Raw genomic sequence first — 19,378 nt, forward strand, 5'->3', positions numbered from 1 at the left:
TAACCCATGTTATAATTTTATTGCAATAGACGTGAGAGCGTACGGAAAAATGTCTGATGGAGGCATTCTAGTAAATTCAAACCTTGGAAAGTCATTGGGAAACAATACGCTTAGTGTCCGAAAGAGTGAAACTTTACCCGGAACTGATGTTGAATTTCCAATGGTAATTGTAGGCGATGAAGCTTTTCCTCTCAAAACATACTTGATGCGACCATATCCTGGCAGGAACTTAACAAATGACAAGGCTATATTTAATTATCGTTTGAGTCGGGCAAGAAGAATATCCGAAAATGCATTCGGTATATTGCAACAGAAATTTCTAATATTTAGAAGAGTCCTTCAGGGAGATCCTAATAACCTTACAATGATTGTGACGGCTGCGTGTGTACTGTACAACTTTATTCGAAAAATGGAAGGTTATAGGGTGCCCGAACAGAGGATGGATCAAAAGGAAACTGCTGAGGAATCCGGAAGATCATCAAATCTTTGAAACCTACCTCGAATTCGTGGGAGATCAACAGATGCTGCATTTGCTGTACGAGAACAACTCAAATTCCTGAATTCTCCACAAGGGACTGTGGAATGGCAAGAACATTTCACCTTGGCGATATAACGATGACATAAACCAAACATCTGTTTGTAAACTAAAAAGTAAATAAATATCTTTCGGGTATTAAAACTTGTATAGTTTTTATCTTACCTTTGGCCTGTAGATCTGTTGCAATTGTCTTCCAAACTCTGTCTTTGTACTCGATATTCCTGTAGTTTTCACTTCCCTGATCGCAAAGAACAGGAAACTTACGAACTTCTTCTATTAGTCGTTCCACATCCGTGTTTTGTACACAGAACAGTCTTGCGCAGTTGCACAGCTCACAAGACAACTCTACCGTCAGGCCGTGTCCGTCACGTGAAAAATTAAACACGGCGAATCCCGCCCGGGCCGGCTCCGGCCCGTTGACGTTCCCCGTGCACGGCCCGATCAAGTGGGGCCCGCTACATTTATTTTAATGATGTATTTCGATGTCCGGGTGACGGCCGATACTCGGACGTGTCTCGGCACGGACACGGTCCGGATGTGTGTGTCCCGACCTTAAAGGTCGGGACACACACGTCCGGGCCGTGTCAGGACCGAGCGTCGGACGAGTGACGGCCGTACTCCGGTCCGTTCCTGCAGGGGCCACACATGACCGGGGCACGTCCGTGTCTCTGTTGTTCCTTGTAGTGACTCGGACGCGGTGAGCTGTGTTCAGTACAGGGAGAGTTTCGAAACTATTTTCTCACCTCGTAGATGATGAGACTAAGTTTTATGAATATTTTAGGATGACGCAGTACACCTTCTGTGATCTTTTATAGAAACTAGAACCAAGGCTGAGAAAAAATGACACGTTCTGGAGAGTATCAGTTTCACCCAATGAACGACTGGCTGTTTTTTTACGGTAGGTTAAAGAAAAGTACACAGAACACAAATAAATAAGAAGTTTTAAGGACATGTATTTATCTTTCAATTACTAAAGTAATAAAATAAAAATGCTAAGTTAGTAAATAATACAGTTAAATTTCTACTACCCTAAGAAAAACAAATGAGGACTATTCAGTGAATTAGTTTCTGAAGCTGATGAGGATGCAGGGGAACTTGGAGGATGATGGCTTTGGTTATTTATATACGAATTGTGCGAATCCCTTTGCAGGTCCAAAAGCTGCTGTGTAGGTTCTGTTGACTCGTTTCCCACAGGTGAAGGATATGGTGTTGAAACAGATTTTGCTGAGGAATTGGAGGATGATGGAGTGAATTGGACTGATACGTCATTCATGAGTTGCTTCAGTTCAAAGTCTTGTACAATTGAAAAAATCCTACTTTTAGCTTGATGAAACAGTAGTGGATGCAATGATTTTAGGGCTGGTGCTATACCAGCCAAAAAAGCATCAACTGGGTTTCGTATATCTCTCTGTTTTTCAGCTTTTTTTCTGCCAAAATGTAAGCCATGAGCTGGCTTGATGCAGATTCTTGTGGTTTAACCTCACGCTGAAATTTTCGTTTCAGTGGTGGTTTCATAAACGTGTTCTTCTTTGAAGTGACGGACGAATGAGCTGAGGGCGTCTGGGAATGCCGAGTGCGCTCTATCAAATTCTCTGTTTCACTATCCTGGGTTTTAATGATCCATTCTTCATCTGCAATGTCTTCTTGTGTAGACACTTTTTCGTTTTCAACAATCGACTGCTCCTCTTGGGAATCTGTATTTGATTCTTGTTTATGCTCATTATTGTCTTGCATGTAAGGAACATTGGAAACTGTTTCTCGTTTACCATGTAAGGTAGCAGGAACGTTAAGAGATCTTCATACTTGTATTTATGTTGATGAACAGCAGCTTGTCCTGAAACAGTTTTCCTTTTCTGCAAGGTCTTCCTTAGTTGGTCACGAACAGATGCCCATTTTTTTGCATTCCTCTATTCCACCTGTAGCAAAAATATTTTAAATCGCGTATTTATATTACAATGTTTAAAATGCTGCAAATATTTTATAGATTATACAGTATTTCTCATCTTATACATTCAATTTTTTCAGGTTCCTTGCTACAGGAGATTCCTTTAAAACTATTTCCTTCAGCTACAGGTTGGGAAAATCCACAGTTGCAGCTATCGTCCATGACACCTCTAGAACAGTTATCGATTTATTGTTAGAAGAGATGATGCCTGTGCCGAATGAAGAAAAATGGAATGCTATAGCTGAGGAGTTTTGGACAAAATGGCAGTTTCCAAACTGCATTGGATCTTTAGATGGAAAGCACGTAACAATACAGGCTCCAAACAACTCAGGAAGTCTCTATTGGAATTACAAAAAAACATATTCCATTGTGCTTCTTGCTCTGGTTGACCCATGTTATAATTTTATTGCAATAGATGTGGGGGCGTACGGAAAAAAGTCTGATGGAGGCATTCTAGTAAATTCAAATCTTGGAAAGTCATTGGAAAACAATACACTTAGCGTCCCGAAGAGTAAAACTTTACCCGGAACTGATGTTGAACTTCCAATGGTAATTGTAGGCGATGAAGCTTTCCCTCTCAAAACATACTTGATGCGACCATATCCTGGCAGGAACTTAACAAATGACAAGGCTATATTTAATTATCGTTTGAGTCGGGCAAGAAGAATATCCGAAAATGCATTCGGTATATTGCAACAGAAATTTCTAATATTTAGCAGAGTCCTTCAGGGAGATCCTAATAACCTTACAATGATTGTGACGGCTGCGTGTGTACTGTACAACTTTATTCGAAAAATGGAAGGTTATAGGGTGCCCGAACAGAGGATGGATCAAACGGAAACTGCTGAGGGATCCGGAAGTTCATCAAATCTTCGAAACCTACCTCGAATTCGTGGGAGATCAACAGATGTTGCATTTGCTGTACGAGAACAACTCAAAAAATTCCTGAACTCTCCACAAGGGACTGTGGAATGGCAAGAACATGTCGCCTTGGCGATATAACGATGACATAAACCAAACATCTGTTTGTAAAATAAAAAGTAAATAAATATCTTTCGGGTATTAAAACTTGTATAGTTTTTATCTTACCTTTGGCTTGTAGATCTGTTGCAATTGTCTTCCAAACTCTGTCTTTGTACTCGATATTCCTGTAATTTTCACTTCCCTGATCGTAAAGAACAGGAAACTTACGAACTTCTTCTATTAGTCGTTCCACATCCATGTTTTGTACACAGAACAGTTTTGCGCAGTTGCACAGCTCACAAGACAACCCCACGTCAGGCCGTGTCCGTCACGTGAAAATTTAAACACGGCGAATCCCGCCCGGCCCGGCCCCGGCCCGTTGACGTTCGCCGTGCACGGCCCGGTCAAGTGGGGCCCGCTGCATTTGTTTTAATGTTGTATTTCGTAGTCCGGGTGACGGCCGATACTCGGACGTGTCTCGGCACGGACACGGTCCTGACATGTGTGTCCCGACCTTAAAGGTGGTATGCTGTTGACTTCCTCCGACGTTTGAGCTATTTACGCATCCTTTTTCTATTGTGGGACCTATAGTACAACGTGAATTCCGAACCATGCGGATCTCAGCATTTCTCTCGTTAACATACATTCACAGAATGGAAAAGTGAAGGGTAAAAATCCTAGGCTTGATCGGGGTATCAAAAGACCTTTTTATCTCTAGCAAGGTACTTAACCTCTTTTTTACCCAACTTGATTTTTACTCACGCGAATAAGTCTGATAATTACAGACTTTAAAAGAAATAAAATGCATTTCATCAAAATTAAAACGATCTGTAAAACAATTACTGGTGCCTTATAAACTATTTTGTAATTCGGCACAGCCCTTCCACATGAACGTTGAACTTTTTATAGAATAGTTATTTTTAGAAAATAAGGGCACACTGAGCTACCGACTCACATACATGAAGGTACCTTACATAGCTGTGTACCCATGTTATTGCCCTATCTTTTTGTTTTGCGAAATAAATCACAGGCATCCGTCATCTCTTTCGTCGTTTCCTCATTTCCTTCAGCTCATAACTTCCATCTGCCAATATACGGGATGGGGCACGAAATGTGTTGCCAATATCCTGCTGGGATCTCTACAGTAGTACCAGCAGAGCTTGGAAAAACAGATGAGTTACGAAATGACATGTAATTCACGATACTGCCGCTAGGAGACTAGTAAGCGGCAATGGCTGACAATGGAAGACGGACGACAGAGCAACGCTCGGCAGTTGTTACTTTTTCATGAAACGAAAAGCCTTGTTGTGACTCAGAGGCGTTTTCGACATCAGTTCAACACACGATGGGTCCCGTGCAAGAAGACCATCCACAGGTTGTACGATAAATTTGTACAAGAAGGAACAGTATTGGAAGCGAAATGACCTCGGTCTAAGCCTGTTTGTTTGCCGGAGAATATTGAACCGGTACGAGTTGCTGTACAGAGAAGTCCCGGGAAATCGTGTAGAAAGGCAGCAGTGCAACTGGGAATATCCAGACGCTCCGTTCAATGCATTCTTAAGTGACCTCCATATGTACCCATACAAGATGACCTGTGCACAGAAGCTCACTGATGAACACAAGCAGAAGAGACTACAGATTGCTCAGTGGGCGGAGGATAGGGAAGAAATTCTCAACAACGTTTGGTTTTCAGACGAGGCGCATTTTCGTTTAGATGGTGTGGTTAACAAACAAAATGTAAGCTTTTGGACCACTGAAAACACACAAGTGCTCCATGAACGACATTATTATGCTCAGAGTGTGGGCAGCAATTTCCAGTCACGGACTTATTCGACCCTCTTTCTTTGAAGAAACTGTGAACAGCGAGCGTTATTTGAGCATGCTTCGCAATAGCTTCATTCCACAGCTTCTTGCTACTGCCTTGCCCTTCAACACGCAGTGGTTCATGCAAGATGGAGCAAGGCCACATACTGCAAACACTGTGTTGGAGATTTTACACGAACATTTCGACATGCGGATCATTTCAAAAAAATGGCTCTGAGCACTATGGGACTTAACATCTGAGGTCATTAGTCCCCTAGAACTTAGAACTAGTTAAACCTAACTAACCTAAGGACATAACAAACATCCATGCCCGAGGCAGGATTCGAACCTGCGACCGTAGCGGTCTTGCGGTTCCAGACTGCAGCGCCTTTTACCGCACGGCCACTTTGGCCGGCGGGATCATTTCACTCAGGTTTCCAGGTCGCTTAAATGATCAACAAAATTGCCCCCCCCCCCCCCCCCCAATAGTCCAGACCTCAATCCATGTGACTTTTTTCTTTGGGGGTACCTAAAGGAAAAATTTTTCCCGAAACGTCTACGTGATTTAATGGAACTCAGAAGACTTATTATTCAAGCTTGCAGTGAAATTATGGAAGACATGTGCCGTAGGATAATCCCTAACATCAGTGTTCGTTTGAAGGAAGTTAGGAAACGAAATGGTGGACATATTGAGCATGTGCTGAGTTAGAACAAATCTCCATGGACGGCTCTTCATTGTAGTATATGTGCCTTTCAGATTGTATTGACAATAAAGTTTATATCCAAAAATAAAATGGTAACACATTTCGTGCGCCACCCTGTATCTCCTGTTTCCGAAAATCCCCATAGTTTGCTTGAGCACCAGTCTGAGGGAAAAGGTTCAGCACACAGTTTTAACTGGCAGAAAGGTTCAAGATTATTATCCAGCTCAAATACACGAAGAAAATACATGTACGATATTAACAGTACACTATCTGATCGAAAACATCCAGGCACCACTATATGATGAGGAACTGACCACCAGATGGCAAGAGAGGCGAGACTGAAAGTATAAAAGGTTGGGAGTGTAATGTTGCCAATAGAGAATGAGTTGGGTTGTTCAGGAGAGCTCAGAGACATCAAAGGTGGACCAATTATTGAATCTACCTGAGTAACAAATCCATCAGGACATTTAAACCCTTCTAAAGCAGCCAGTGTCGGCTGTTGAAGATGTGATTGTGGAATGGAACCAGCTAAACTATGACTGGGCAGATCTAAGGTACTGACGGATAGGGACCGCAGATAACTGCGGAGGGTGGTTGTAAAACCATCGCGTGAATAGACGGAAGGAATCACTTGAGAGCAGTTCTGCTAGTACAATGTTAGTGTGTGGGGAGTTTAAAAGAATGGGGTATAGTGGTCGAGCAGCTTCCCATAAGCCACGTATTCTACATCCACATCCATACTCCGCAAGCCACCTGACGGTGTGTGGCGGAGGGTACTTTGAGTACGTCATCGATTCTCCCTTATATTCCAGTCTCGTATTGTGCGTGGAAAGATAGATTGTCGGTATGCCTCTGAGTGGGCTCTAATCTCTCTGATTTTATCCTCATGGTCTCTTCGCGAGATATACGTAGGAGGGAGCAATGTACTGCTTGACTCCTCGGTGAAGGTATGTTCTCGAAACTTTAACAAAAGCCTGTACCGAGCTATTGAGCGTATCTCCTGCAGAGTCTTCCACTGGAGTTTATCTATCATCTCCATAACGCTTTTGCTATTACTAAATGATCCTGTAATGAAGCGCGCTGCTTTCCGTTGGATCTTCTATCTCTTCTATCAACTCCATCTGGTACGGATCCCACACTGGTGAGCAGTATTCAAGCAGTGGGCGAACAAGTGTACTGTAACCTACTTCCTTTGTTTTCGGATTGCATTTCCTTAGGATTCTTCCAATGACTCTGTCTGGCATGTGCTTTCCTGACGATCAACTTTATATGATCATTCCATTTTAAATCACTCCTAATGCCTGCTGCCAGATAATTTATGGAATTAACTGCTTCAAGTTGCGGACCTGCTATATTGTAGCTAAATGATAAAGGATCTTTCTTCCTATGTATTCGCAGCACATTACACTTGTCTACCTTGATATTAAATTGCCAATCCCTGCACCATGCGCCAATTCATTGCAGTGCCAAGCGACGCTTGAGGTGATGCGAAGGGTGACGCCGATGAGTAATGGGTCACTGGTATTTGGAGTGTGACTCACTCTATGCCTTATAGCTGTCCGATGGAAGGATTTAGGTTTGGTGAATGCCTGGAGTACGTGACTTGCCACAGTGCAAACAATGAAGCATTGACAAGCTGGTGTTACAGTACAGGGTTTTTTCGTGGTTAGTGTGTGATCCCCTTACTGCACTTACTAAAACGCTAAGTGTGGAAGGATATGAACATATTTTTTAGCTTTGTGTATGATGTACAGTAGACGAACATTTTAGGGACGATGATTGTAGTAGCATGACATGACAATGCAGCGTGTCATAAAGCAGCGTCTGTGAGGCAAAGGTTTGTAGACAACATCCCTGAAATGGACTGCCTGCCCAAATTCTCAACTTAAACCCAATAATGGGACGCCTTTGTGTGGATTGAAAGGTCAATTTCCTCCATACTCCAGTGTCCAACATCACTATATTTTCTGGTTTCGGCTCTTGAGGAAGAATCAGCTGCCATTCCACTACAGACAGACATCTTTCCAGCTGAGTTAAAGCTTTCCTAAAGATGACTGGTGGACACTTCCAATATTGTATGGTAATAGGTGTCCGAATAATTTCGGTAGGTACTGTATTTGTGGTGTGTGGAGTTGTAAACACACAGGAAATTTTCAGTGTTAGAGCTTTGTCCTCGATTTGTCCCAACGTAATAAAAACAATACTGAACATATTGACAGAACAAACATTTCAGTAAATTGTCAGCCCAGAGGGACATAACTCTCGTACATTTATTGACGGTGATTTCTTGATTTTTCAACCTCCCAAATCAGGATTGCTTTAAAGTATCGTTAAATTGATGCTGTATTTGTAAGACGAAACATAGTTCATTCAGTTCAGTACAGATACTGTCTGTAATTTCTCGAGTAAATGCAGATGTTACATACTGGTATAATGGAAGAAATGTTCTGATACATATGTCTAATACTGACAAGACACTTGCAGGGTGAGCTGCTGTAGTGAGTATTTGACATAGGTTACAACAGGAGAAATTTAGAAATTTCGTGTAAGTTGGGGATAACGGCTGTTGGGGTTCAGCTTTCGTGCACTCGTTGCTTTCTTTGTTGGTAGCGGGAATCTTATCACAGACTACCGTACAGTTAGTGCCCTGTGGTTCTGAGATAAAACAGCGGTCGCGTGTTTCAAGGAAGTCACGGAGCTTGACAGAAACAAAAGAAAGTGTATGTGGCAAGTGCACGTAACAAATGTGAGTTTGAGTAAAGTCAGTGTTACCTCCAACAGAGTTGGAATATCCATGGCGTGAGTATTCAGAAGCGCAGAACAGAATTTTTTGTTACCAGTATACAGGAGCTACTAAAATGAGAGCGGAACACCTAACGGAAAAGTGAAATCGACAGCTTAAAAATGACACAAACGTAAACATTAGGCCATACTACGGGTCAGTCTGTCTCCATAACCAATTGACAGATTTCAGCTGTACACAATTTGTGCCTTTCTCATTTTAGCGGCTCATCCAACATGTGGCGTCCGAAGTCGCTTGACTTTGTGGTACGTAACTGTTAATCCCTTCACGTATTTCAATTTGCCTCCGTAATGGCAACAATTACTCATGTCGTTACTAATCAATAAATGTGTAAAAACAGGACAGATACGTGGGATATTAAAGTTTCACATTTTTCAAGATGCAAACAGCGTATTGCCGGAAGTAACATGATATTTACAGTTTGATCACAGTGACAGGTTTGATTGCGACGTGCGCAGTAATCTATGCTCGTTCAGCCGGGACATCAGCACGACATGCAGTATGTTTTGATTGTGTGTTATTTTGTTTGCGACGTGCTGATGTTCCCTGCTACGTTTTATTTGGTACACCATCACTGCAACTCTCAGTACTGTAACAAGCATTTACGACTAATAACATTAAAAAAATCTGGTGACAGCATAGATTTGTCGAAACCGGTCATAGTAATAAGAGTTAAATTGTTAGCGATCTTGGCTAAATTGTTTCTTCAAGAATTATGTAATGTTCAGATCGCCCCAAAACTGACAGTGTCAAACATATATTCACGAAAATTTTTTCAAAACATCATATACTATCCTGCCAATAGTAAATCATTAGACTCGCAGCCAGATCCCTGTAGCGCGCAATCTTCTCAGCCACGGACGGCACACCCCTCAGATCCCCATGGGTCCACGGGAACGGTGTCCCTCAAGGCTCCGTGGTGAATGTTGGACCCTTTCTCTTCGCCATTAATTTGCTAGTGGTCTTAGTCAGACTAGCTGTCACCCCAGTGCTGCATACTGATGATTTTTACATTTGGTATAGCTCCCATCTGTAGCTTTGACTGAATGCTAGTTCCAAGGAGCCATCAGTAGAGCCTCCGCTTGGACACTTACCCGTGGCTTCCAATTATCTCCTGCAAAACGAGAGTCATGAACCTCTCTGGTTGTTCCACAGTCCATCCTGACCAAGACTCTACTTGGCTAGCGAACCTATAGATACTGTTGCACATTCCCGATTTTTAGACTTGTTTATTGGTTAAAAGTTCACGTAGTTCCTAGAGGGTAACTGCATGCAACAGCTAAACGCCCCCCTTGCTTCCTTGCCTACACCTCTCGGGGTGCAGATTGCGCAACTGTACTCCACGTCTACAGGGCTCTGGTCTTCTCCCAATTCGGCTGTTTTTGCCACTTCATGGCTCAGTGGTGCCTTTATCGTTGAAATTATTGGACACTGCGTCGTCGTAATCATCATGGAGTAAGACTGCCCGTTGGCACATTCTGGACTACTCCCATTGACTGTCTTCTAGCAAAAGCAGGAATCTTTCATCCACATCAGTTCCAATGATTCCAACTCTAGCTCACTTATGCAATCGTCATTTGACAATTCCTTAACTATCCAACTTACAACATTATTTTTCATACAAGGGACAGAGACTCCCTCACACTTGCACCATTAGGTGGAAATACCAGTTGGATTGGCCTCTGCCGACTGTTCTTAGAATGTGCTCCATGTGTCTGCCTTACCCACTTGTGCACTTGGTTAGTACCGAGATCACGAATTAGAAAACATAAATTACAAGTAAAGTTTTTTGCCTCTGTCACCTTTTCCAGCGTCTGTTTCTCTGTCAGGAGTATAAAGATGCAACTGTCATTTACACCGGCAGCTCTTAAACTGTGGATGGGATGGAATATGCATTTACATCTCCCACTGCTCAGGAATGACGTTTGTTGTTATGTTGGAGCTGATAGCTATTAACAGATCCCTGTAATGTTTTATTGAACAGACCCATTGATCACGCCTTAATTTCTTGTGACTCTATAAGCAGTCTCCAGGATAATGATTGATGTTACTCTTGTCACCCCATGATACCGTATGATATTCGTGATCTTTTCACTGAACTTAATCATACTGCCTGCTCGGATGTCTTTCTGTGGACTTAGTCATGTGTATCCCGGGGAATTAACTGACAGACAATTTGGTTAGAGAAGCAACTAGTCATCATTCACTTTGATACCAGACACGGATTCGTGAATGCCGATAAGACCTATCCTCATGCGTAGATAGAATAACATTTGGTGAGCTATTGATCCTTCTAATAAGCTCCACACTGTCAAGGAAATGCTACTGCAATGTACTCCTATTTTTGCTCCTTCCAGAAGGAATGATGGAAACTTAGGTGATTAATAGTTGTTCATGATGCCATTGCACATTTGATAAGAGATTTTACAGGAAAATGCTGTACAACATTGATTCATTACCTTGTAGTCTCATGTATACCATTTTTTCTTCTACCAACTTGGTGAGTCTAATAAATCTGATAGAAATTATTTCCACAAATTAGCCGGCTTTGAAGCCACAGTGAGATAGTGTTTTTAATTCTATCAGAATGACTTGCCTAAGACCTTTCTAATAATACTCTAAACAGAAAACACAATGGAAAGGGAAAAACTGTCGCAGAATAAAATGTAATAAAGAGGCTTCATACAGCAGCCCATATAGAATGGCGAGAGTTTTTTATAATATACTGCAGCCAGATTGGAAGATAGGTAATTAAAATAAAGTCAATAATGAACTGAAGCACTTATTACTGTAAATGTAGAAAAATATAAGTTAATGTGGATGAATAGAAAAAACAAACCCTTGATGTTTGGATACATTAGCAGTGTTCCACCTGACAGTCTCATCATTTATATATCAGGGTATAACATTGCAGAGTGATATGAAATGGTCACTTCAGTTTATTGGAAGGAATTTTGGGGAAGTGTCATTTCATTTGTAAAGGAGATGTCGTGTAGGGTGCTAGTGTGACCTAGTCTTGAGTACTGCTACAGTGTTTGGTATCCATACCAGGTCTGATTAAAGGAAGACATGAAGCAATTTAAAGGTGGGCCGCTAGGTTTATTACCAGAGGTTCAAACAACACACAAGTGTTACGGAAATTCTTTGCGACATCAAATGGGACCCTTGGAGGGAAGGAGATATTGTTTTTCGAGGAACACTACTGAGAAAATTTAGAGAACTGCCATTTGAAGCTGACTGCAGAAAGATTATACTGCCACTAATATACATTGCGCGTAAGGACCACAAAGATAAGGTAAGAGAAATTGGGTCTCATTCATAGGCACATACACACACCTTTTTCTCTCCCTCTACTTGAGTGGATACATTCTATATGTAGATGTATCTACATGTACATGGATACTCTGCGAATCACATTTAAGTACCTGGCAGAGGGTTCATCAAACCACATTCACAATTCTGTATTATTCCAATCTTGTGTAGTGCGCAGAAAGTACGAACACCTGTATCTTTCTGTAAGATATCTGATTTCACTTATTTTATCATTGTGATGTTTCTCCCTATATAGGTTGGTGTTGACAAAATAATCTTGTATCATTTCAGTGACACTCTCTCCCCTATTTTGTGATAATACAAAACGTGCTGCCCCTCTTTGAACTTTGACACCCCCCCCCCCCCCCCCCCCCCAAGGGGCTCACAGTTCTTTCATGAGTTTGTGCAAGGTGCATACAGGGCCCCAAGCTGTTGCAGCCAATTATTCCTTCCCTGGCTGCATTTTCCCTCACCCTGCCCTCCTTCCTTATCCTCACTCCTTCCCCATTGCTCCTCCTTCCCCTCTCTGTGTTCTGATTTATGTCGACCTAGCTATCCACCTGGTTTCCTGTATAGGTTGCAATTTTGTTCCTTTTGCCTGTACTTCTATCCTTTTTGGCGTTTAGGTCCTCACTTGAGGTTTGACCTATTTTTAGTGTGAGCCAGATAGGGAACTACTCCCTCCCTAGCATCTAAGGTGTAGATTCCTCTCCCCTCTTGCTTTCCCACTCTGCTAGGTCACCAGCACATGTAGTCAGTCCATGTGGTGAGGCTGTTATGTACCCATGTGGCTGAGCCCCCTGACAACACAGGGATCAAACTACTAATACCTGAGCTGTTCCCTCCCCATGTATGCTAGGAGTGGTTGCTGGTCTTCTTGGAGCATTGGAACTCCCAGCAACGGCCACCCTGCCTGACAGCCCTTGCTGTGGATTGGTGGCACCCATAGGGAGAGCTGCTGATTGGAGTGGGTGGATGCTTGGTGCATGAAGCGTACAAAGCTGCAAAAATTTGGCTGCTCTCAAACGGCTGTCTCTTCGAATGGTGAAGGATCATTGATTGCTGCTTCATATGACCCACTTTCCCTTCCCTGGCTACACCATGGGAGGAGGACCAGGCTTGCTGTCTTAGGATGAAAGCCTTTCCTCATTATCTCGTCTGTACTGGGACAGTTGGGGACCCATTCACTGCCACAAAGCTGTTGTTTTTCGTGGAAAATATTGAGGACAAGTTTGGTGGAGTCTCCTAGTAAGATGCGGTCAGGCTCTCTGTTGATCAAAGCTGCTTCTGCTACCCAATCCGCAGCTCTTCGTGCCCGTAGTCATCTTAGCAATGTCTCGGTGTCTATCACTCCCAATCAGTCCCTGAACATTGTCCAGGGAATAATTTTTCATAGGGACCTCATCCTGCCAACTGACGAGGAACTCCAGGCTAATCTGGAGCAGCGTAGTGTTCATTTTGTTTGATGTGTGCAGAAGGGTTGCAAAGACAACCGCACTGATACTGGCACCTTAATTCTGGCTTTTGAGGGGATACCCTCCCAGAGAAAGTCAAGGTTATGTGCTACAGATGTGATGTGAAGCCATATGTCCAAACACCTATGTGGTGCTTTAGGTGCTTGTGTTTTGGGCATGTCTCTTCCTGCTGTATACCGGACCCTTTGTGTGGTGACTGGCCACCTACTCCATGAGAGGAAACCCCTGTGTTCCGCCACCTGTGTGTGGCAGTTGGGCTGACCGCAACTCCCCTCACTCGCCGGATTGCCTGGCTTACAAAAGAGAAAAGAAATAAGTCTTTGGATCACCTGTCTTATGCTGAGGCTCGCCAAAAGTATGAGACACTCCATCCAGTGTCACTGTCTTCAACTTTTGCCTCTGTTACTTCATTTCCTCCTCACCCCAGCCCCTTCCCTCTCTCCCCTCCCCCTCCCCTGCAGTTCCTATGATCTCCTGTCAGGGAGCTGTTCCTCCTCCCCAGCCGAAGAAGTGCCCGCAATCCACTGTGGGGGGTGGGGTGGGGAGGGGGAGGGCAGTGTCACTTCAATGGGTAGGGGTATCCTAATTGACCAACTTATCACAGACCTCGATTTGTCTTTCCTCAAAGATGGTTCTCCTACCCATTTCAGTGCTGCCCATGGCACCTTCTCTGCTATAGATCTCACGATCTTCTCCCCTGCCCTTGTGGCTGCCCTACATTGGTCATCTCATGATTGTGACAGTGATCACTTTCTGGTGATCATTCTCCTGTCAAGCAGACAGGCCCCCAAGGGCATTCTGCAGGGCCATTTGGCCTTTATATACATCTGCTGTGGACTTCCACACTCCCCTCTCAAATTCCATTGATTTAGTTCTGGAACACATCTCTGCCACTGTTCTTCATGCTGCTGGTACTGCTGTCCCCATATCCACAGGTCCCCCTCATCGTTCACTGGTACCGTGATTAACCAAGGATGTCGCTGTTGCCGTCTAGGACTGCCGACGGGCACTGTAGCGATTTAAGAGACACCCTTCACAGACCATCCTCCTCACTTTTAAGCATCTCCTTGCTAAGGCTCATTATCTTAAGTGGAGTGAACAGTAATGCTGGGAGCACTATGTTTCCTCCCTGGGGATGTATGCCTCTTCATTGCAGATTTGATCCAAGCTCCGTAGCCTTCTGGGCCGCCAGCGACAGTCAACTGTCCAGGAGCTGAACCGCTAAGGTGCTCTATGCACTGATCCATTGGTCTCACAGAACGCCTTGCATCACACTTTGCGATGGCATTATCATCCTCTTCCTACCCTACCACCCTGCTCAGTTTCATCCCGCACAATGTTGAGCCCTATAATGCACCCTTCACTGAATAGGAATTCCCCAGAGGCAACAGCTCCTCAGGATCTTAAACCACACTTGGCTCATAGGTGCTTTTCCATCACAATGGTGAGACAATATAGTTATCCCCGTTCTTAAGCCAGCGAAAACTAAATGTGTCTAGACAACTACCACCCAACTAGCTTGATGAATGTGCTTTGTAAACTGCTCGAAAGGATGGTCAGCTTCAGATATGGTGGGTACTCGAATCTCGGGGCCTTTTGTCCCTGTATCAGTGTGGCTTATGGTCAGGGTGATCTCCAAATGACCATTTACTCAGATTGGAATCGGCCATCTGACAGGCTTTTACTCACCACTGGCACCTTGTCACAGTCTTCTTTGACCTATGTAAGGTATATGACATGGCTTGGCACCATTACATTTTAGTTACCCTCTGTGACTGAGGCTTCTGTGGTTCCCTTAAGATTTTATCTGAGAGTTCTCATCTCACTGGCTCTTCCGGGTTTGATTTGGCACTTCACTCTGAGCCCCTCAGATTCAGGAGAATGGTATCCCACAGGGTTCTGTGCTAAGTGTCACACTCTCCTCGTTGCCATCAATGGGCTTGTGACCTCTGTTGTGCCTCTGGTTACTCCGGCATTGTTTGTCGACGATTTTTGCATCAGACGCAGCTCCCACTCAGTAGCATCTGCTGAGGGCCAGCTCCAAGGTGCCATCTGACGGGCCTCTGTATGGACCACTGCCAATGCCTTCATTTTCTCCCTCCAAAATGCGGGTTACGCATTTTTCTCTTCAACCCACAGTACATCCTTATCCAGAACTTTATTTAGGCAACCAGCTCCTTGATGTTGTAGCATAGTCCTGTTCTTGGGCCTTATTTTTGATAACAAGCTGACATGGTTGCCCCACATTCACTACCTAAAGACCACATGCATGTGGAAGAGTAATGCTCTCCGCCTCCTGGCCCACACATCTTAGAGTGCAGGCTGTTCCACTCTTCTCCGTCTTTAGCATGCTCTGGTCTTGTCCAGACTGGATTATGGTATTCAGGTTTATGGCTCAGCAGCTCCTTCCACTTTACAACTCCTTGACCCTGCCCATCATTGTGGGGTGTGTCTGGCTGTTGATGCCTTTCACAATAGTCCTGTTGATAGTCTCCTTACAGAAGCAGGCTTCGAACACCATGTAGTGTGTTCACAGCAGAGCTTTGAGCCATTCACAGGGCCCTCCTTTTTCTTACTCATGCCTCCCTCCACAGTGTTTTAATTTGTTCAGACTCCATGAGGAGTCTGCAGGCTATTGACCGATGCTACTCTTGTTGCCGTTTGGTCTCTCCTATCCATGACCTTCTCTCTGCCCTTGAGTGTGCTGCCTGTTCAGTCATCTTTCTCTGGGTCCTAAGTCATGTGGGCATCCCAGGGAATGAACTGGCTGACTGCCTAGAGAAGCAGATACTTAACCCCTATTTCCTTTCATGATACCAGCTGTGGATATGTGTATCTGCATCAAATCTCTCTCTGCCCAAAAGTGGAATGCCACCTGGAGAGCTACTGCTCATAGTAACAAACTCTGCACGATCGAGGAGTCTACTGCAGCTTTTCACTCTTCCTTCCACTCCTCATGGTAGTAGTCCACTATTTCATACCGTTTACACATTGGTCATACCCGGCTCACCCATTGTTTCCTCCTGTGTAGCAACCCACACCCACAATGTGGTTGTGGCACCAGACTGACGATATCTCACATATTGGTGGCATGTCCCCATCTTTTGGCCCTTTGTGTTACGTGTAGTCTTCCTGCTCCCTTAAATTTAATATTAGCAGACAATCCACAGATGCTTGACCTGGACCTCGGTTTCCTCCGTGAAAGTGGTTTTTATTTCCAGATGTAAGGTTCTCCTTTAGTCTTGGAACAGGGGCGGTTTGTTTATGGTTGGGAATTCTTTTGCAGTCTTCATGGTCTGTGACCCCATGACTGCAGCCCTTTTTTTTCCAGTTTTTAGATTTGGTCTCACCTTTTATGCTTTTACTGTGTGTGTTTAATGTTCATTCTTTTATCATTTGACTTCCCTGACTCAATCCGTCCACGTTTAGCAGAACCGCTTTCTTCTGTAACTCACTTTGGAATCATGGGACTGATGACCTGGCCGTTTGGTCCTGTAACCCTTCTCAATTAGTCAATCAACTTTTTCAGTGTACTTCATCAATCCTGTCTGGTAAGGATCCCACAATGCGGAGCAGTATTCTAAGAGGACAGACAAGCCTAGTGTAGGCAATGTGTTCCTTCCAATTTAAGTTGTTTGTAACTGTAATTCCTAGATATTTAGTAGAATTCATGGCTCTTAAATTTGAATGATTTATCGTGTATGCAGAGTTTAATGGGTCCTTTTACCACTTATGTGCATTGACCTCACACTTTATTATTTAGGGTCAATTGCTGATTTTCACACCATAGCAGTATCTTTTATAAATCGTTTCAAAATTTGTTTTGATCTTCTGATGACTTTATTAGTTGATAAATGACAGCATCATCTGCAAGCAACCTAAGACAGCTGCTCAGATTGTCTCCCAAATCATTTATATAGACAAGCAACAGCAAATTGCCTATAACACTACCAGGGGGAACGCCAGAAATCATTTCTGTTTTACTTGATGACTTCCCATCAGTTACTATGAACTGTGACCCCTCTGACAGGAAATCACGAATCCAGTCACATAACTGACGTGATACTCCATAAGCATGCAATTTCACTACAAGCCGCTTGTGTGGTACAGTTTCAAAAGCCTTCCAGAAATCCAGCAATATGAAATCAATCTGAAATCCCTTGCCAATAGCACTCAATGAGTAAAGAGCTAGTTTTGTTTAACAAGAACGATGTTTTCTAAACCTGTGTTGATTGTGTGTCAATAGACCATTTTCTTAGAGGTAATTCATAATGTTCAAACACAACATATGTTCCAAAATCCTGCTGCATATCGATGTCAATGATATGGGTCTGTAATTTAGTGGATTACTCATACTACCTTTCTTGAATATTGGTGTGACCTGTGCAACTTTCCAGTCTTTGGATACGGATATTTGTTGTGTGAGTGGTGGTATATGATTAAGTATGGTGCTATTGCATAAGTGTACTCTGAAAGGAACCTAATTGGTACACAGTCTGGTCAGAAAACTTGTAGAAATGCTGTTACTCAATAGATTTCAAATTTTAATGGCCCCTTGTGTAACTGTTAGTATGTATAACCTAAGCACGTATTGGCAGGAAACCGATAAGAAAAATTAATACAAGTATGTCTCGCCATCCACATAAACTAAAGCTATGACAATCTCTGAAAACTGATTTTTTTGTGGATAGCAAATAAAAATAAATAAATAAATAAAAAATAAATAAATAAAATAAGGGAATGACAACTGATGTATGGAGCACAGGAACATTAGGCTAACAGGAAACTCCATTCACACTAGCTTTAGAGCTCTTGTTCTTTTTCTAGTGGAAGTACATTCACATGCACATTTATAGAATTTACAGCATTGCTGGAATAAGGGTCAGTCAATTAAGGGGGTTTTGGTGGGGATTGCATAAGTAGGTACACAGTAGCTGTTGCTATAGAAATTAGTTTGGTAATCAAATGAGTGGAAAAATTTACTATAGAAAATGTTTATGGAGTCACAATAAATGCAATGTGTTAAGTGCTCAAATTGCTGGCCTACATTTACTCATTCCTGTAGTGTTTTGTTCACTTGAGCACAATTTGGCACAGAGTTCTTTATTGCATTGAAAGTTGTGGCTTGCTTCTCTTACGAACTGACATGTCAACAGCATGTTGTTCTCTTGCAAAAATTTTATCTTTGATAACATCCCAGAACAGTCCACTGGAGGTCTGGTGATCACCTAGTCTGTCCAATTGGCCCTCATCAGATTATTCACTTATTTGCTAATTGTTTGTCAAGAAACCCATGCACTGTTAAGTCATAGTGGGGACTAGTGCCATCTTCCTCGAAGTAGAACTCTTAATTACCCTGCTGCAGATGTAATAGTGGAATACCAGTATCACACAGCATGTAAGATAGGCATCATGGGTGTCATCTGCATGGAAGGGGAGGGGGGGGGGGGAGAGAAACAGGTCCAATGATCCCTTAACCTGAAAGACATGCCGAAACTGTAGCCCCAGATTGATTCAGTTGTCTTTAAATTGTGGCACGGGGGTTTTTGTGGCATAGTGCACACAGTTATGGCTATTATCACCACCACCTAGCTTTGTCAGATCATTAAATTTTTCAAATTATATCATCTTACATTTCTTCATTCAAAATAATCTTGTAGAATTCCAAACCGTTATCTGGATTATCATAGATCAATCAATGAAGTAATCTTGAAAGGTGCACTTGCAAACATAAATGTTGCTTTAGATAACCCATGGCTCTAAGGGAAATGTCAAATTCGATACAGGCTCTCTGTTAGGTTTCTTTGGGTTTCCGATGTGTGCCTGTGCAACTAC

At 43.0% G+C, this 19,378-nt stretch overlaps 1 protein-coding gene across 7 annotated transcripts in view; it reads left to right on the forward strand.

Moving 5' to 3' along the window:
* LOC124716227 (annexin B9-like) overlaps positions 1 to 19,378 on the forward strand; it is a 138,486-nt gene that overhangs the window by 41,389 nt on the left and 77,719 nt on the right. For 2 of the 7 annotated variants that reach the window (XM_047243156.1, XM_047243161.1), the window contains exon 1: positions 8,733 to 8,752. The exons of the other annotated variants lie outside the window; for them this stretch is intronic. In XM_047243156.1, the coding sequence (XP_047099112.1) occupies positions 8,748 to 8,752 (5 nt within the window). In that variant the 5' untranslated portion in view covers positions 8,733 to 8,747. Of the gene's footprint in view, positions 1 to 8,732; positions 8,753 to 19,378 lie in introns of those variants that run through there. 7 annotated transcript variants of the gene reach the window in all.

This window comes from Schistocerca piceifrons, chromosome 1, assembly GCF_021461385.2.
Source record: "Schistocerca piceifrons isolate TAMUIC-IGC-003096 chromosome 1, iqSchPice1.1, whole genome shotgun sequence".
NCBI lineage: Eukaryota > Metazoa > Arthropoda > Insecta > Orthoptera > Acrididae > Schistocerca > Schistocerca piceifrons.